We start from the raw sequence: 17,113 nt of genomic DNA, 5'->3' as shown, positions 1-17,113 counted from the left end.
ACTAGTGATTTAAACCACCCCAAATAAATTAAAAGCACCTTCTTTGTGCTACATAACACTTCAGGAAGGCGGCGGATCTGTGTAGCCAGCAGTACCACCGTAATAGGGCATCCTTAACCTTAAATACTAAGTGATATATTTTGGTTCCAGCCAAAGAGCTGATAGAGGTCGGGTCTAATCACATCCTAATTGAAGTGAATATTGTCATTAGAGCGGTCCGTTCCATGAAGGCCTCCTTCCCAAATGATGGCTGATTAGGTAATCTCCTACACCACACAATAAGTTCCAATAAGGCTGGTTGTCGTATGAGCGCTCAGTGCAAATGTAGGTGAAAACAACAGGATTTCTCAAGGTTCAGTGTACAGATCCTAACCCCTGAAATCCCTGCACAAGAGATGGCAAGGTGGTTTGACATAGGGACCTGAGCAACTACTCAATAGGCACTATGCTCGTGAGCTCACATGCACCGGCACCAACTTTGTCATTTCCAGCTGGATGCTCACCCCTTCCCACCTCCGCCACACCCTTGCCCCATTCCGCCTCCTCCCCTGAGCACATGCCACCCTCTCTCTGCCCTCTCCCTCCTGCGCACTGTGGAACAGCTGATTGCGGCAGGCACTGGGAAGGAGGTGGAGGAGCTGATCCAGCCCTAGAGGGAGCACCCACAGAGTCAGCATCTAGCTCACATGTATTAAGGTCAATGGACTTGCAGGCTACCTAGCGGTGATTCACTTGTAGGTGTCAGATCTTGGAAGCCCCATGTTGCTCACCCCTACCTCTCAGTGGCCAGCTGGGGGGTGTGAATGAAGCACAGGGCAGTTTGTGTGGCACAGCCACAGGTCAGCAGCCAGTGCAAACCAGCCTAACAAGTGAAGGCCAAAAAGCTAGAACAAAGATTTCTTCCTTTCCTTTGTTTTTTGCAGATGATGACCCAGCTGGGCCCCCAACTTGGAACCTCAGAGCTCCTGTGGCCAATCAGAACAGGGCACTCTCCTTCTAAGGCAGGGGTCCCCATGGCGCCCACAGGGTCATCTAAATGCACCCGCTTCCTGGCCGGCAGTGGAGCATCCACCGAAATGCTGCAGAATTTCTGCAGTGTTTTGGCGGCGACACCTCTCGATGACATCACTTGTTGGCTGCAAGTGATGTCATCGAGATGCGGTGCTGCTGAAACGCTGCAGAAATTCGGCGGCGATGCCTCTCAATAACGTCACTTGCCGTCAACAAGTGAAGTCATCAAGAGGCGGCGCAGCCGAAATTCCGCAGAAATTCGGTGGCATTTCGGCGGGTGCTCCACCGCCACCATGGTCCTTTGTCTGGTGCCCACCAGACGAAAAGGTTGGGGACCACTGTTCTAAGGTCACTGGCATCACCCAATGGGGTCTCATTAGAACATATTTATACAAATGAAAGCAGCAAAGAATCCTGTGGCACCTTATAGACTAACAGACATTTTGGAGCATGAGCTTTCGTGGGTGAATACCCACTTCCTCAGATGACACACATCTGAGGAAGTGGGTATTCAACCACGAAAGTTCATGCTCCAAAACGTCTGTTAGTCTATAAGGTGCCACAGGATTCTTTGCTGCTTTTACAGATTGAGGTCTTGGCTACACTCACACTTTACAGCGCTGCAACTGGAGTGTGAAAAAACACCCTGCTGAGCGCTGCAAGATACAGCACTGTAAAGCGTCAGTGTAATCAGGGCAGCAGCGCTGGGAGCGCGGCTCCCAGCGCTGCACACTACACCCGTAAGGGATGTGGTTTACATGCAGCGCTGGGAGAGCTCTCTCCCAGCGCTGCCGCTCTGACTACACTCACACTTCAAAGCGCTGCTTTGAAATTCCAAATGTAGCCATACCCCCAGACTAACACAGCTACCCCTCTGATTCTATAGAAATGAAGGAGCTCCTCGTTCCTGTAATTTCAGGTTGCAATACCCTTGCATCAAAAAATACATGCAGTCCGCAGGTCTGTAGGTATCTGAGACATTACAGGTCATGGGTCAGCCCCTAGGAACTCATTGCCACATGGAGTTTTTGAGGCCAGTAATTTAGCAAGATTCAAAAAAGGGATTGGATATTTGACATGAATAACTAGAAACCCCCGAGTTATAATAGTTAAATTAATGCAAATAATTTTTTTGGAAGGAATAAATTGGTCAAGGCTTAAAATGATCCCTAACTATTAGGGATTAGTAAGGCTCTTATGTAGTGTTTTCCCTCACTAGATCTCAAAGTGCTTTACAAAGGAGGTCCAGAAAGGGTCTTGGCCTTAAACCTCAATCTGAGTCTGTGTTTATTCAGTGATATAAAAGAAAGCTGCCAAGCCTGCACCCAGCAAGCCTCTGTTGGCTTCTGTGTATACGTAATTGCCTATTCATCTCTTTAAGTAGCATCTTGCTTGTTTGGGGACTTTTCTGGAGGGTGGGGGTGTGTGGCTTCTGGTGTGTTGTGTCTGTGTTGATGGGTTATTTGTTTGTTTGTTTTTAGAATTTCCCGCCGGAGAGCGTGATTGGCTCCCAACTGGGTATCTGCTTTACAAGGCGGCTTCCTGGGTCTGGCAGGAAACGAAACGTATCCTGTTACACGGGCTGCAGGGAGCCATGGCTGCAGCAGGGAATCCTCTGAAAAGCCTCCGAGATGAAGCTACTTGCTCCATCTGTCTGAGTTTTTTCACGGATCCAGTGACTATAGACTGCGGGCACAATTTCTGCCGAGCCTGCATCGCCCAGTGCTGGGAGAGACCAGACACAGACATCTCCTGCCCTCAGTGCAGAGAGACCTTTCCCCAGAGGACCCTGAGGCCGAACAGACAACTGGGGAACTTGGCAGAAATAGCCAAGCAGCTGAGTGTCCCAGCAGCAGCAGCAGCAGCAGCAGCAGGAGGTTTGTGCAACGCGCACCAGGAGCCTTTCAAACTCTTCTGTAACCAGGACCAGGTTCTCATCTGTGTGATCTGCAGGGAGTCCCAGGCTCACCGCGCTCACATGGTGCTCCCCATAGAGGAGGCTGCCCGGGAGCACAAGGTTAGGCCACGGCTGGGCACGGGGCTGGGAGTGGGAGTGGGAGAGGGGCCGGGGGGAGCCCAGGCCACAGCAGATGTGGCTTCAGTGGCGCTGGAACAGTTCTTGGAGTGGGGTGGGGTGCTGAGCTACACCCCTCTTACCCCTGTCACCGCCCCCCAGAGCTGGGGCCCGGAGCAGGGACGTGGACAGCGGTAAGGCGGCCGTTCGGCTCCCCGGCGGAGCCCCCACCCCGCTCCACCGCCGAGGGAAAAAGAGGGAGGAGAGGCACTGAAGGGGCAGTGACCTGACGAAGCTCACAAAACAGCTCAGTGGCAGAACCAGGAATTAAACCCTGGCCTCCCAATACCCATCCTAATGCTCTAGCCACTAGACCACACAGCCTCTCACCGCGCCTGTCAGGCGGGGCTTTACACTCACAGTATAAACCGCTCAGCACGGCTGAGTTTTGACAGTATATTAACCATGTCATACTAATGGTGGTGTTAATAAGGCAGTGCACTGATATGGGTCAGTGCTGAAGAGAGATTGTTCATTTTGCAGTTATCACGTCACAGTACATAAACCGGATTAGTGTTTTTGTGCACACTACTATAGTAGCACTATCTACATTTTTTGTATTACTTTTGATACTGTCAGGATGGAAACTCCAGTATAAGATTGCTTATTTCAGCAGTACTCAAATGTGCCCTAGAATTTTAAACTCTGGTCTTTTCAGTGGTGTTGGCATTGCCATTGGCATGTAGGGAAGTACTGTTAGTATTTCTGCTTCACTTTGATAAGTACTTCTCAGCACAACATTTTTAGAATACTAATGTTCAAACTGGGTACCCCTCTGTTCCAAAATGTAACCGTGATGCCATTATCAAAATCTGAACTATTGAAGTCAGATGGCTTATTAGAAGTGCTGTAAGTTCTTTGGGGGCAGGGACTGTCTTTTAGTTTTGTTTGTACAGCACCTGGCATTTTGGGGACCTGGCCCATGCGTGAGGCTTCTAGATGTTATGATAATACAATTAATAAATAATGAATAATAATCTCCTACCTCTCAAGAGGCAATTGTGACAGCCTGAGAGGGACATGCTGACCCTCTCAAACGTTATTTTTCTTGCCTCAGGATCAAATTCAAACCCGACTGAACATCCTGAAGCAAGAGAGAGAAGAACTTCTGGAGTGGAAACAGGATGGAGAGACACAAAGCCAGGAATATCTGGTAGGTCCCCATTGTTATGGTCCAGCAGTTCCATCAGTCAGAATTGGTATCTCTGTGTGGGGAGAGTGTCAGCCCTGGTCTATACACGGCACTGCCTGATTTAGCTATGGCTACATCTACGCGGCACAGCTCTGGGGGCGACCTGCAGGGTATGTGTAACTACACAGCACAGTGAAAAGGAGGCTGTGTCCACACTGTGGTGTGGTGGGTGAATGAAAAGACTCCAGCAGGGGGAGGCAGTAGATCTGCCGGAGCCTTGTCCCGCTTCTGGAGCCTTTCCCTTTGGTGGGGAAAGGCTCTAGTGGCGTGGAGGGGGCAGCGGGACACTACACTGCTCTTTTTAGCAGTGTAAATGGGGAAGGCCCTCCTTGGGGGCGTATAGAGCCATGTCCGTAAGGTTTATACCCAGAGGGTTCTGGCATATCGTGACTCTACTTGCTTAAGCCATGCCTCGCCATCTACACTGCTATCTATGCCCAAGTTAGCAGGGGAATATAGTGCACGTCCTCTACACACCACCATAACATTTGTGTAGTACAGCTGTACCTCAAATCACTTTTTCATGTAATGTCTTTATACTGGTGTAAACCCCTGCATGCAAACATTGTAAACCTAATTTAATTTGACCCTAGTGTGGTGTGGAGAGTTCACCTTGTCCAGTTAAACTGAGATAAAAGGTGCTAACCAGGAGCAAGGTTGAAGTTGATTCAGGGTTAGCTGTAATGTATTGGATAACTCCCAGAAAACCTCAAGCGCTTTGCCTCTTGTAGACAGCACCCTTACAGGGTGTGATCATGTTTGTTTTTGTTTATCATCCCTCTGGGCTGATTCCTCCACTTGCTTCCAGTTTCAACTCTTAAGCACTGATCTTATTCCTCACACGTCAGTGGGTCCAAATCCAGCTACAAACAGTGATTTGAGGGGAGATAGTTTTCAAAGACACGTATGAGTGATTAGGTGCCTAATTCACATTGACTGTCAATGGGACATACGTACCCAGTGGCTGTTTTGTATCACTGAAATCCTCCCCCTGAATCTCCATCTATAACCACCAGACACGACTGGTTTCCTCTGGGACAATGTAATGTACAAAATGCCGGATGAAACATGTAAGAGCTGGAGAAAAAGCAAGGATTTTGCACAGTATATGTTGTACCTGGCATTTTGTGTGGATAGCCAGCAGAACTTTCCTTCAGTCTTCTCCACAGCTCTCTGCCAGTGTATTCCTGATATGGAGTCAGACCCCACCTTCCAACCTTTCTGCTGTGGGAAGACTAGATGATCAGCAGAATATACTAAGCCACTCAGACCTGAAGACTCATCATTTTAGAGATATTGGGTAACATTTTCAAAAGTGCCTAAGTGATTATGGAGCCTAGAGTTTACAGTTTTGCAAGTGGTTAAGGACCAGATTCTCAAAGATATTTAGGCCCTTAAAATGCAGAGAGGCCTAGTGAGATTTTTCAAAAGCAACTAAGTAGCACCTAACATCCTCTGTAGTTAAGGGGACTTAGGCACCTAAGTAATACTGAAAATCCTCCCAGGACTTTTATGTCTCTTTAGACACCTAAATATCTTTAAAAGCAGCTCCTTACACACTTCTTTTAATTGTGTTTCAGCTCGTAAATGATTTTGCTGTTTCTGAAAATTTACCCTAAGTTCTATTTTCAAAAGTCACTTTCAAAGAAACGTAGGCTCCTAAGCACAAAAGTAACTTTGAAAGTGGGAACTGGACTCGTAAGTCACCAAGGCACTTTGGAACATGTTATTCATTCAGGCCAACTGAGAGACTATCCGAAAATCTTCTCTCTAGAAACTGTCAGGCATTTTCTCCTGAAATCTCAAACGTATGTTTGTAGTAGGTTGATATGAAAAGAGACTTTAAGAACTGTTCCTGTCAGGGACATGGGGAGAGTCTGGGATGTCCAACTTTCTCATCTGTGAAAACCGGATGCTGAGCGCTGGACCCTACCCCGTCCCAGGCTCTGCCTCTTTCCCTCACCCCCCAATCCTCTTTCCCCCTCACTGTCGCTTGCTGCTCTCTCCACCTCCCTCCTCTGCCATCTGAGCTGGGCTCTAGGGGTGTGGTGGAGGTTACTGGGGTGGGGCGGGGCGGGGCAGGGGAGGGAAAGCCATGCTTTGCAGGTAGAGGGGTGATTGGGGCAGGATGGGGGAGCTGCCCGCACTTCTCTCCCTGCTCTCCGAGCCATCCCTGAGTGCTCCTCCAGGCTCCCCTGGTGTTGGAAGCCAGTTACTCTGGGTAACCGGACTTCTAATATCCAGTCAGCTGTGCCGACCGGACACTGCAGGTTTCCCTTTTGACTGGACTTTCTGGTCAAAAACTGGACATCTGGCAACCCTAGTCCCTGACCTGTCCTTTTCCTGTTTGTCCCTTCATTACAGGGAAAGATAGAAGCTGAGAGGCAGAAGATTGTGTCTGAATTTGAGCAACTGCGGCAATTCCTGGAGGAACAAGAGCGACTGCTGCTGGCCCAGCTGGAAGAGTTGGACAAGGAAATTGTGAAGATACAGGATGAAAATGTCACCAAACTATCTAAGGAGATTTCCCAACTCAGTGATTTGATCAGTGAGATAGAAGAGAAGTGTCAGCAGCCAACGAGTGAATTCCTGCAGGTGAGACAGTTAGAGACACCCAGATCCCTGCCCAGGCAAGGGAGAGATTCTGAGTGATTAGCTTTGGAGTTTATTAAGTTCTTGGAAAGGTCCCCCACCCCAAAGGAAACTGTCAGCGTGTCCTTTAGCAAAGCGAGGGAAAACAAAGTTTGACATGTCTCATATTTCCAGTGTGGAAACAGTTTTGCTGTTTTAAAGCAGACGTCTCAGACCTTTTTGATACATCATACATAAGCCCCTCTCCTTTTCAGTTTAAAGCAATTTTTACCAAAAATTCCTGGGTTTTACAAAAAAGTAGTATTCATTGTTTTTCTGATTTTCATCCTACTTTTGTATCATTCAAATGTATATAAAAAACTTGTTTTATTAGGAAAATACAATCCATTGCATGAGATCTCTGTATTACGATAATACATTACTCTGTGTGTATATGCAAAGCTGCCTGCTGAAGTAAGAACGTATTGTTCTAGAAGATACATACAATAACCAACAGTCATGTACACAAGTTCTGAAGTGCGTCTGCATCTGAACGTACTGATGAAGCTCACCCACCACATACACATTTCAAACTGTTAGCGGACAATGGGTTAAATATTAGATGCACTAAAATGGGAAGAAAATGGAAATCTGTATCAGAATACATTTCAGAACACACAGAAGTATTCAAAAAGGTTATAGAAACAAAAACAGGAGCCAAGGATGAAGTTGAGTGTGTGCGCTGCAAATGGGGTGGCCCAATTATCAAATGTGAATATTTATAGGCTAATAGTTCTAAGTCTACACCGGTAAACTGTTGGTTCTAATGACAAGTTTTATTTGGGGATTAGAGATGTATTGTTTTCTTAAACTCAGGGGGGCATTGTGTTTTGAGCTCTGTTTTAGTTCTGCAGCAAACCACAGTGATGAACGGAATTCAAAGCATTAATCTACTGAATACTTTTTCCCCATCTTTCCATCCACCAAAATAAACCTGATATTTACCTAGAAAAACTAATAGTTATTTTGCGCTGATTTCCATCTGTTTTTGTTGTGGTGGTAATTTTTCCTAGGAATTTATCAGTGTGTAACTAGAATCAAAATGGAAAATGAAGGGCCCTAATGATCTGGAAGCAGTAAACGGCACAACTCCAGTGTCTAGGAAGTGGGAGATGAGGAAAGCAAAGTTCTTTGCAGGGCCTATTACGAAATGGGAATGAATCCAGTTTCCAGAATTGCTGACCAGAATTGCATAAATGGAGCTTTTAGCTTGAGAAAGGCAAATGCTCCGGACTCAGCAGTTGCATGTGGAAGTCCGGGATTCATGTGTCTGATGAGTCAGTTTGAGCAAGTGCAATTGGCACAGGCACAATAGAATTTAGAAGAGAAAACCCACAATCGTGGTGCGTGCTTAAGGGTCCCATTCTATTGAAGTCTGTGAATGGAATTTTAAAGGTGCAACTACACAGAACTGCATCTCGAGCTCAACTAGGGATGGCAAAGTGAGTCCTCTCCAGAGCAGGAGCGATGGCCAGCTTCTGGTTCGTGGGAATGAGCTTTTGTTTTCTTCTCCCCTCTCTCTCTTCTAGGACATCAGAAGCACCTGGAGCAGGTACGTAGCTCCTTCCCACTCCCCTTACGCTTCGTGATGTTGGAAAGGGATTGGATCCCCCGGGTCAGATTTTGTAGGGTATTTAGACACCTGACATGTAGCTAGGCACTCACCTGCTCTGGAAAATTCCACCAAGCAAGTTAGGCACCTCCCATTGCAATCAGTGGCAGTTGGGAGCCTAGCTTGGTTAGGTGCTTTTGAAAATCCCAGGAGGCACCTTTTAAAATCAGGCCTTAAGTGACTTGCCGAAGGTCATGCAGGGAGGCTGTGGCAGAGGAGGGTGTGGAACATAGGTTTCCAGAGTCCTACAGCAACCCCTTAACCACTGGAGCATCCTTTCCCATGAGATTATGCCCTTCTGTCTGAGGGGCAGCTTGTGGACCCCTTACTCTCTTTAACTCCCATTTGAGGATCTAGGCATTTCAAAACTGCAGAGAGGAGGGCAATTGACTCACCAGTGGGAGTTAGAGGCTCACAATGAGCCCACGAGAGAGCAGCCTCTGGTAGCTCATTCTCCCAAAAGACAGAAAAGATTTAGAATGGCTGGTTTTGTTCTGTCTTGTCTTGTTTTCCCCCTCTAGGTGTGAGAAGCTGAAGTTCGAGAAACCAGTGGCCGTGCCAGAGGACCTGAGAGAGAGAGTCGGCGTCTCTTCCCAAAGAAATGTTTGTCTGCAGGAGGCTGTGAAGAAATTCAAAGGTAACTTAACATTTATCTGGGTTCGTGCTACGGTGATGATACATCGAGATACGCCTCTGACTGTGGAAGGAGATTGACTCTGGCCTATTAGTTCTCAGCTCGTCCCAGCTAGACATCTTTGTGGGTGGGATGCGGAGGGCTCAGGGCTGATGCCAGTTCTCCAGTCCTCCACTTGGATTGTCTCAGACCCAACTCATGGTGTCAAAATGGGTCACTCAGAATTTGAGACACACAGTCACCAGATGTTATAGAAAATGTTGAATGTAACCTCCATGCCTGGGATTTTCCAAGGGACCTACGGGATTTAGACACCCATCTCTCTTTCTCTCTCTCTCTCTCTCTCTCTGACTGTCAATAGGAGTTGGCCATTACATGGCCTCAGCTTTTCTGAAAATCCCAGTCTGTACCTCAAGTTCCTCCATCTGTCAAAAGGAGGAAATAGTGGCCAACCTACCTTGTTGTGCTAATTAGTGAATGCCGCCCAGTGCTTAGGGAACCTTGGAGGAAGGTGGGAGATGGAAAAGAGCAAGATGTGTATTTTGGATGGTGATTTCACTTTAGTTTGGTCTTGCTGGAAATGTCTCCCCATTCGAATCTGCCTCTCAGGCTATGGTCTTTTCCTTTGGGCTGTCTCAGAATTACAGCATCGTTTCATGCAGTGTTGCTGTAGCCCTGTCAGTCCCAGGATATTAGACAAGATGGGGGAGGTAACAGCTTTTATTGGACCAACTCCTGTTGGTGACAGACAAACTTTTGAGCTACACAGACCTGAAGAAAAGCTCTGAGTAAGCTCCAAAACTTGTCTCTCTCAAGCACAGTTACATTAATTAACAGTAGGAATGTCACCAGAGTTAATACAACATGAAATCACCTCTCCAGTCCTTCCTTTCTCTAGAGACCCTGCCCTCTGAACTGACTTCTGAGCCCAAAGGCAGAGAGAAAGGGTGAGGGCTTGGGGGTCTACCTGCCATTTTAGGCATCTGAATCCCAGAATAAGACCACACTGGGATTCACAAAGCCCCCTGCTGAGCTGCCTAAAATCACTCATCACCTCTATTTTTGCGGTAAATGTTCCCTAGGCATCTGTGTTTCTGCTTCTGTGCATGCGCACTGCAATTCTAGTCTAGCGGTCCAGACACATAAGCGCCAGAGAGCTACATGAACTGGGGAAAGACAGGCGTTCCTCCTCCTAGCTCACCTACAGGGCCTAATCTGAGATGCCTGCTCCGAGCACACTTACTGGCTCAGGTCCTATATGTGAATTTACCCAAAAGAACCAGGCCCTAGGGAAAGGCGAGTACCCTTATCATGTATAGCTCCGTGATTAGGGTTAAGAGATGGGATGTGGGAGACCACCAGTTCAAATCCCTTGTTCCTTGGCGAAGAAGTAATTCCAACAGGGGTCCAATGTGGCCTCTGTCTCCACTTTTGAATCTGATCCACTGCATATAAATAATTGAGCAGAGGGAAAGGCTTCTGGGTCTCCCACCTCCCAAGGGCGTGCTCTAACCACCGGGCTACAGAGATGTTCTTGTGATTTCTTTCTGCCTCTGGCCCAATTAATTATTGATTATCCCCAATGGAACCTCTCCCCCTGGAGAGCATGTGGGCACCCTGCATCAGAAAATCCTGCAGCCCAGAGGTTAGGGCATTCCTTGAGAGGCGGTAGATCCCATTTCAGATCCCTGCTCCCTCTGTGGCATGGGGTAAACTTGAACCAGGAGTCTCCCCAAGGCCAGCTGAGTGCTCCAACCACTGGGGTAAAAGTTATGAGCAAGGTGGGTTTTCTTCACCCATGCAGGCTTCTTGCCAAAAAAAATGGCACAGGTACCGGAAACCAAGAGAGGGCTCGCAGCTGAGAATCCCACACAGAGGGAGGCACCTACGGTGCTGCCAAGACTCAGTCGCCGAACTCCCTGAGATGGCCAGGGCTTAACACCCCCCACGCACCGCCATCCCCAGCACTTTGGCATTTCCCACTGGCTGGCGTAAGCAGGGAGTCGCCTAGCATGCTGGCTTTTGTGAATCTCATTCCAAGGCGCATCTCTCTCCCTGTTCACGGTACAGGGAGCCTGACTCAGGCTTTGTGAATCACAATGGCGTTCTAGGTGCCTAAAAGTTGGATGTTGTGATGCTGAGTGTCACCTTGCCTAAGTTTCTTTGTGAATCCAGCCCCGTTTTCATGAGGCTATTTCCCTGCAAGAAAGGGGGAAATCAGCTCTCCTTTGATCTTTTCTTTTTCCAGAGACACTGCCCTATCAACTGAACTTTCTGATCTCAAAGGCAGAGAAAGAGGGTAAGTTTTCATGAGGTTATTATCCTCCAACAATTATTACTTAAAATCTCAGGATTTATTTTTTAGAAGAAGCTTCTGAATTCAAACAAGAGGTTTCCACCAATACAGAGTCATGGATCCCAAGGTTAGAAGGAATCATTATATCATAAGAACGGCCATATTGGGTCCCACCAATTGTCCATCTAGCCTACTATCCTGTCTTCCAACAGTGGCCAATGCCTGGTGCCCCAGAGGGAATGAACAGAACAGGGGATCAACCAGAGATCCATCCCGTCGCCCATTCCCATTTTGTGATGTATCAACGTGCACATACTATTTACAATTGGAAAGTAGGGTACATTCAGGTCACATTTTGCTCTTCTCTCAGTAATTATAAGGACTTGAAATTTCCTTTTATTTTTATTTTTTATCTGAAAGACAAGCTTCGCTGCTGGAAAACGTCATTAGCACAGAGTGCAGGTTGACCATCAGTGCCTTGTAGTTTTCCAGAAGATGAAAGCAACCTGTATTTCAACCTCAGAAAACTGGGAAATAAAGAGTTAAGGAAGCATCTCCCACCAGCTCCTGTGCTATCCTCCCCTAGTGTCAGGAGCATGGACTCTTGTGCTGGGCTCCATCCATCCCCAGCTGGTGGAAGCTCCCTTGGAGGAGACTATGCTCAAGCCAGTACTGAACCAGGCAGAGAATCGGGACTGCAGCAGCCTTCAAAAAAGCAAACAGAATTTTGGGAATCATTAGGAAAGGGACAGAAAATATCATGTTGCCTTTCTATAAATCCATGGTGCACCTACATCTTGAATACTGTGTGCAGATGTAGTTGCCCCATCTCAAAAAAGATATATTGGAAAAGGTTCAGAAAAGGTCAACCAAAACAATTAGGGGTGTGGGACAGCTGCCATATGAGGAGAGATTAATAAGATTGGGACCTTTCAGCTTGGATTAGAGATGACTAAGAGGGGATATGACAGAGGTCTATAAAATCATGACAGATGTGGAGAAAGTAAATAAGGAAGTGTTATTTACTTCTTCTCATAACATAATTACTAGGAGTCAAAAAATGAAATTAATAGGCATCAGATTTAAAGCAAACAAAAGGAAGTATTTCTTCACGCAACACACAGTCAACCTGTGGAACTCCTTGCCAGAGGATGTTGTGAAGGCCAAGACCATAACAGACTTCTTTTTTTAACTAACTAAATTTCTGGAGGACAGGTCCATGAATGGCTGTTAGCCAAGATAGGCAAGGATGGTGTCCCTTGCCTCTGTTTGCCAGAAGCTGGGAATGGGTGATAGGGGATGGATCACTTGATGATCACCTGTTCTCTTCATTCCCTCTGGGGCACCTAGTACTGGCGAGCGTCGGAAGACAGGATACTAATAACCATTGGTGGATAAATTCATGGAAGATAGGTCCATCAGTTCAAGGAGCATTGTCTCTCCCTGGGGGTTGGTGCTCCCTGTGGTACTGGGAACTGTACCTTTCAGTGGTTGGGCTTCCCAGACAGGAAGGAGGAGCATGGCAGAAGCTCTGTGATACAGAACCCTGGATAAAGAGGGTTTCATTCAAGCAGCGTGCTCCCAGCAGGATTACTGAACACCACAACCGTGTTGTGTCCCCCTCCTTGTCCCTTGAGCACCAGTGGAGGCTGGGGAAGGAGTTCTCTTCTGATCTCATAGTCACCTATCTGTGTCCTTTCATGGCCCCCAGCAACAGCATCTGAATACCTGGCATCTTTTATGGCCATTTGACATAAAGGGAAGCTGGAATGCAGTTAGAGGAAGGGACATGCCTGAGGTCACAGAACAAGTCAGTAGCGGAGTGAGGAATAGAGCCCAGGAGTCCTGGCTTCTAACCTCTAGACCATGCTCCCTCCCCAAAATGAGTGAAGTGCACTGAATGGACTTTACACATCCCGGTGCTGTGGACAATTAGTGCCACCGAAAAGGCTAATTCCCGGTGCAATAGGACTTGCCATTGTCTTCTGAGGACCTCAGGCTGCAGACAGTGACGTGGACGGCTTAGCCTGTCCCAAGAGCAAACACTCCCTTTTCACCCAATGCATATAGGGAAACTGAGGCACATACAGGCTTCCTAAAAACAATTACCAAAAAATCCCAGTTTGTCACCCTCCCGCCCCAAACAGTACCTCTTAGATGCCTGGCGGGAACAACAGGGACTTTCCTGCTCAGCTTCAGCCAACAGGCAGCTCCCCAAGACTGACTGTCAGGGCCCACCCCAGCCAGCCCGGGGCTACTGGGGAGCGTGAGAAATGGTCCTAGTCTGCGCCAGGGTTGAGCTCTGCCTGGAAGGGTCTGTCTGCACTGCAGAGTGAAGCCTGGGGATCGGCACTCAGGTTAGCCTGGGCTGGGTGCAAGGAGCCATGCTGCTGAGCCTGACCCTCCCTTAAACTGTGTTCTCACTGGTATGGCGAGTCTCTAGGACTTCTGGGAACGCATCCCATGGCTGATGGTGCCACCGTAAGCTGAGCTATTCTGTGTTTCTTTCCCAGTGATTCGTGGGGTACCCGGTCTGTCTTTCACAGGGGAATTGTGGGAAGGCATTGGAGGGCTATTTTCCCTCAGATCAGGCTGGCAGTGACAATGGGGGCAGGGTTTTCACCTTCCTCTGCAGCTTGTGGATGCAGGTGAAGTACCAGGATTATTTGGGGGTATCTCACTGAATCATTTCTCTGCATTGTGGGGCCTCGGGCACTGGTGCACCTTTGTGCCTCCCCTTCTCAGCCTGTGGCACATATATAGTCCCGTTTGCTATAGGCTGTCGTGCTTTGGGCTAATGTTGGGGGTTGGGTTAGGTGGGCGCTGGGTGGGGTTGGTGGCCTGTGCTGTACGGGGGTCAGATTAGATGACCTGGTTCCCTTCTGGCCTCAGATTCTCTGACTCTCAGCACTGGAGTGGTTTAGCCTGCACAGAGGCGCCGACTTCCCCAGTTCCCAGGGGGGTTCTTGATCCTCGCTCTGCCCCAGGCCCTGCCCCCAAGCCCCCACCCCTGCCCCTACCCCATCTCTTCCTGCCCTGTTCCATTCTGCCCCCTCCCCCGCCTCTTCCTGACCCTGCTCCTCTCCCTCACCCTCAGAACCTCCTGCCCACCTCTGAACAACAGATCCGTGGCAAGAGGAAGGCACCTGGAGGGAGGGGGAGGAGCTGATTGGGGCCCGTCAGCAGGTGGGGGCTGCTATGGGGAGAAGGGGAGGAGCTAATCACAGGACCTGCTGGTGAGTTCAGAGAGTCACTGCCTATGCTGGGTGGAAAGCACCCCTGAACTCAGATGAGGTGTTTATGCATCTCTACAGGAAGGGCATTAGAGTTAGCAGCTGACTAAGTGCCTGGGTTAACTCTGCAGTGAGGACAGACCTTAACACTCTTCTCCCGTGTGTGTGTGTCTCTCTCCCCTCTTGCAGTGCAGGCCACTCCGGATCCAGATCTGGCAAATCCTTGTTCCATCATGTCCACAGATGAGAGTGTGATACAGAAATACCAAAACACAGGATATTTAGTGCCACAGAACAGGTTTTACCCTGCTGCCTGTGTGCTAGGCTATAAGGGCTTCACCTCGGGGAGATGTTACTGGCAAGTGGAGGTGGGAAACAAAGATTTTTGGGTTTTGGGCATTGCCAAAGAGTCTGTGATACATGGGGGAGCGATAAGCTGTACACCAGAGGAAGGGATCTGGGCTTTGCAGAATACAAAATATCAGTACTGCGCCCTCACCTCCCCTAAGACTGCTCTGGGCCTACATCATAGCCCCAGTAACATTGGGGTTTATCTGGATTACGAAGGGGAGAAAGTTACATTTTATGACATTACATCTTCTGGCAGAGAGCCAGTCTTTACTTTCACATCCTCTTTCACTGGGAAGATCGTCCCCTTCTTTGGGAGCCGGCGTGTACAATATCAGAACCAATTTGGTTTTTATCCCTAGGAGCTATACGATTAAAATCATGACAGAGGTGTGGGTATCACTCTCAATATGAGGTATCTAAAGTAGAGCAAAGATGTGGGAAATAGATAAATTATGGCTATCACACATTGCCAGCCTTAAACATATGAAAATGATGTGTCAGGCTCCCCAAAATCATGTTTGTCTTAATCTTTTTTAATATTACGTTATTTTTCACTGCCTTCTGGTTTCTGACCTTTCTGGATGTTCTTGTTTCCAGTCTTCAGACTTTTCTACACAAACATGAAGGCTGGAAATGTATCTGTAATATAATCTGAGCTCCCTCAAATCTATCCACTCCAGCAGCTGGGACTGTAAGAAAAACACTGAGTGTTGCAAGACTTGCAATAAATTGGTGATGAGAGAGGACAAGATTGAATTGCTCGGCATTATACTAGTGACAGGAATTTCTCAACCCTTTTCCATGCCTTTCTCTGTAACTCTGTGATCCTCCAGGCACACGCAGACTGGCCAACCAGGATCCACTCCCAGGGTCACAGCAGAGCCTGCCTGTCTTAGGGCAGGTCTGCACTTAAAATGCTGCAGCGGCACTAACATACTGGTGCTGCTGTAATACTTCAGTGAAGACGCTGCTACGCCGACCGGGGAGCTTCTCCCATCAGTGTAATTAATCCACCTCTGTAAGACGCAGTAGCTATGGCAAGGGGAGAAGCTCTCCCGTCAATGTACCGCTGTCTACACCGGGAGTTCTGTTAGTATGACTGTGTCACTCAGGGGTGTGGATTTTCACACCCCTGAGTGACAGTTATACCAAAGTAAGTTTACAGTGTAGACCTGACCTAAGTTCTGCCTCAATCAGGGTCATCCATCAAAGTCCTCTGCTCTTTACTTATGAATGTAACAAGCATAGTGATGTTCTGCACACCCACCCCCAAGCTCCCTACCTCAATGCTCCTATTTTGCTCTGTTTAGTTATTTGGGTGCTGTAGATTCAGATTAGAAAATTTACAGAATAAAGTTTATTTCTATCTTCTGGTCTTGGACTTCCTTCTCTTTCGTTTCTTTTTGGTCTCCAAGATCATAACTTAAAACTGTGCCTCTGAAAGCCAATAAACGGATTTAATTAGATGTCATTTCCCCTCTATCCTTTACACAACTTTCTAGTTTACTGAACTGCAAAGAGAGCGGCTCAGATGCACAAAGGGACTTAAGCAACTAAGGCCTGGTCTATACTTCAGAGTTAGGTCAAAGTCAGGCAGCTTACACCGACCTAATAATGTCAGCATACTGCATACTACAGTGTTCCTCCTACCAACATAACTCACCTGCTACGTCGACTGAATAGCTCCACCTCCAAGAGAGGTGCAGCACTTATGTCAACATAGGTCAACACAGTGGCAGTGTAGACGCTGCAGTGCCTACACCAGTTTAAGTGGCCTCCAGGAGGTGTCCCACAGTGCCCCATTGTGACCCACTCTGATCACTGGTTTGAACTCCGCTGCCCAATAGCCAGGTGCACAGGAAAGCCCCTCCTGTTTAAAGACTGGGAATTTTGAAATTCCATTTCCTGCTTGCTCTGCATGGAGAGCTCCCTTAGCAACTGCCCAGCTGCACAGGCCGGCTACAGGCTCCCAACGCTCTGCTGCCTGCACTGCACAGGAGGTGGTGGATCTCCTGGGTCTGGGGAGATGAGGCTGTGCAGGCCCGGCTCCGATCCAGCTGTAGAAATGTGGGTGTCTAT

At 48.0% G+C, this 17,113-nt stretch overlaps 1 protein-coding gene across 1 annotated transcript; it reads left to right on the top strand.

The window, feature by feature from the left end:
- The first annotated feature begins 2,564 nt into the window (after window positions 1-2,564).
- Window positions 2,565-16,415, top strand: LOC115640779 (zinc finger protein RFP-like). The gene is made up of 7 exons (XM_030543770.1): window positions 2,565-3,028; window positions 4,143-4,238; window positions 6,642-6,872; window positions 8,438-8,460; window positions 9,042-9,157; window positions 11,403-11,453; window positions 14,873-16,415. The coding sequence occupies exons 1-7, from the start codon at window positions 2,606-2,608 to the stop codon at window positions 15,391-15,393; spliced, it is 1,461 nt and encodes a 486-aa protein (XP_030399630.1). The 5' UTR covers window positions 2,565-2,605; the 3' UTR covers window positions 15,394-16,415.
- Window positions 16,416-17,113: the final 698 nt, after the last annotated feature.

The sequence above is a fragment of the Gopherus evgoodei genome, unplaced genomic scaffold, assembly GCF_007399415.2.
Source record: "Gopherus evgoodei ecotype Sinaloan lineage unplaced genomic scaffold, rGopEvg1_v1.p scaffold_32_arrow_ctg1, whole genome shotgun sequence".
In the NCBI taxonomy this organism is placed as follows: Eukaryota; Metazoa; Chordata; order Testudines; family Testudinidae; genus Gopherus; species Gopherus evgoodei.
This window is presented reverse-complemented; position numbering and strand designations above follow the sequence as displayed.

What these genes read in the sequence shown, in the direction of transcription:
- LOC115640779 (XM_030543770.1), top strand. Translation starts at nt 2,606, where the DNA reads ATGGCTGCAGCAGGGAATCCTCTGAAAAGCCTCCGAGATGAAGCTACT. An exon ending in GGCTGTGAAGAAATTCAAAG is followed by an intron (nt 9,158 to 11,402) that starts GTAACTTAACAT and finishes TTCTTTTTCCAG; the next exon opens with AGACACTGCCCTATCAACTG. An exon ending in CTCAAAGGCAGAGAAAGAGG is followed by an intron (nt 11,454 to 14,872) that starts GTAAGTTTTCAT and finishes CCCCTCTTGCAG; the next exon opens with TGCAGGCCACTCCGGATCCA.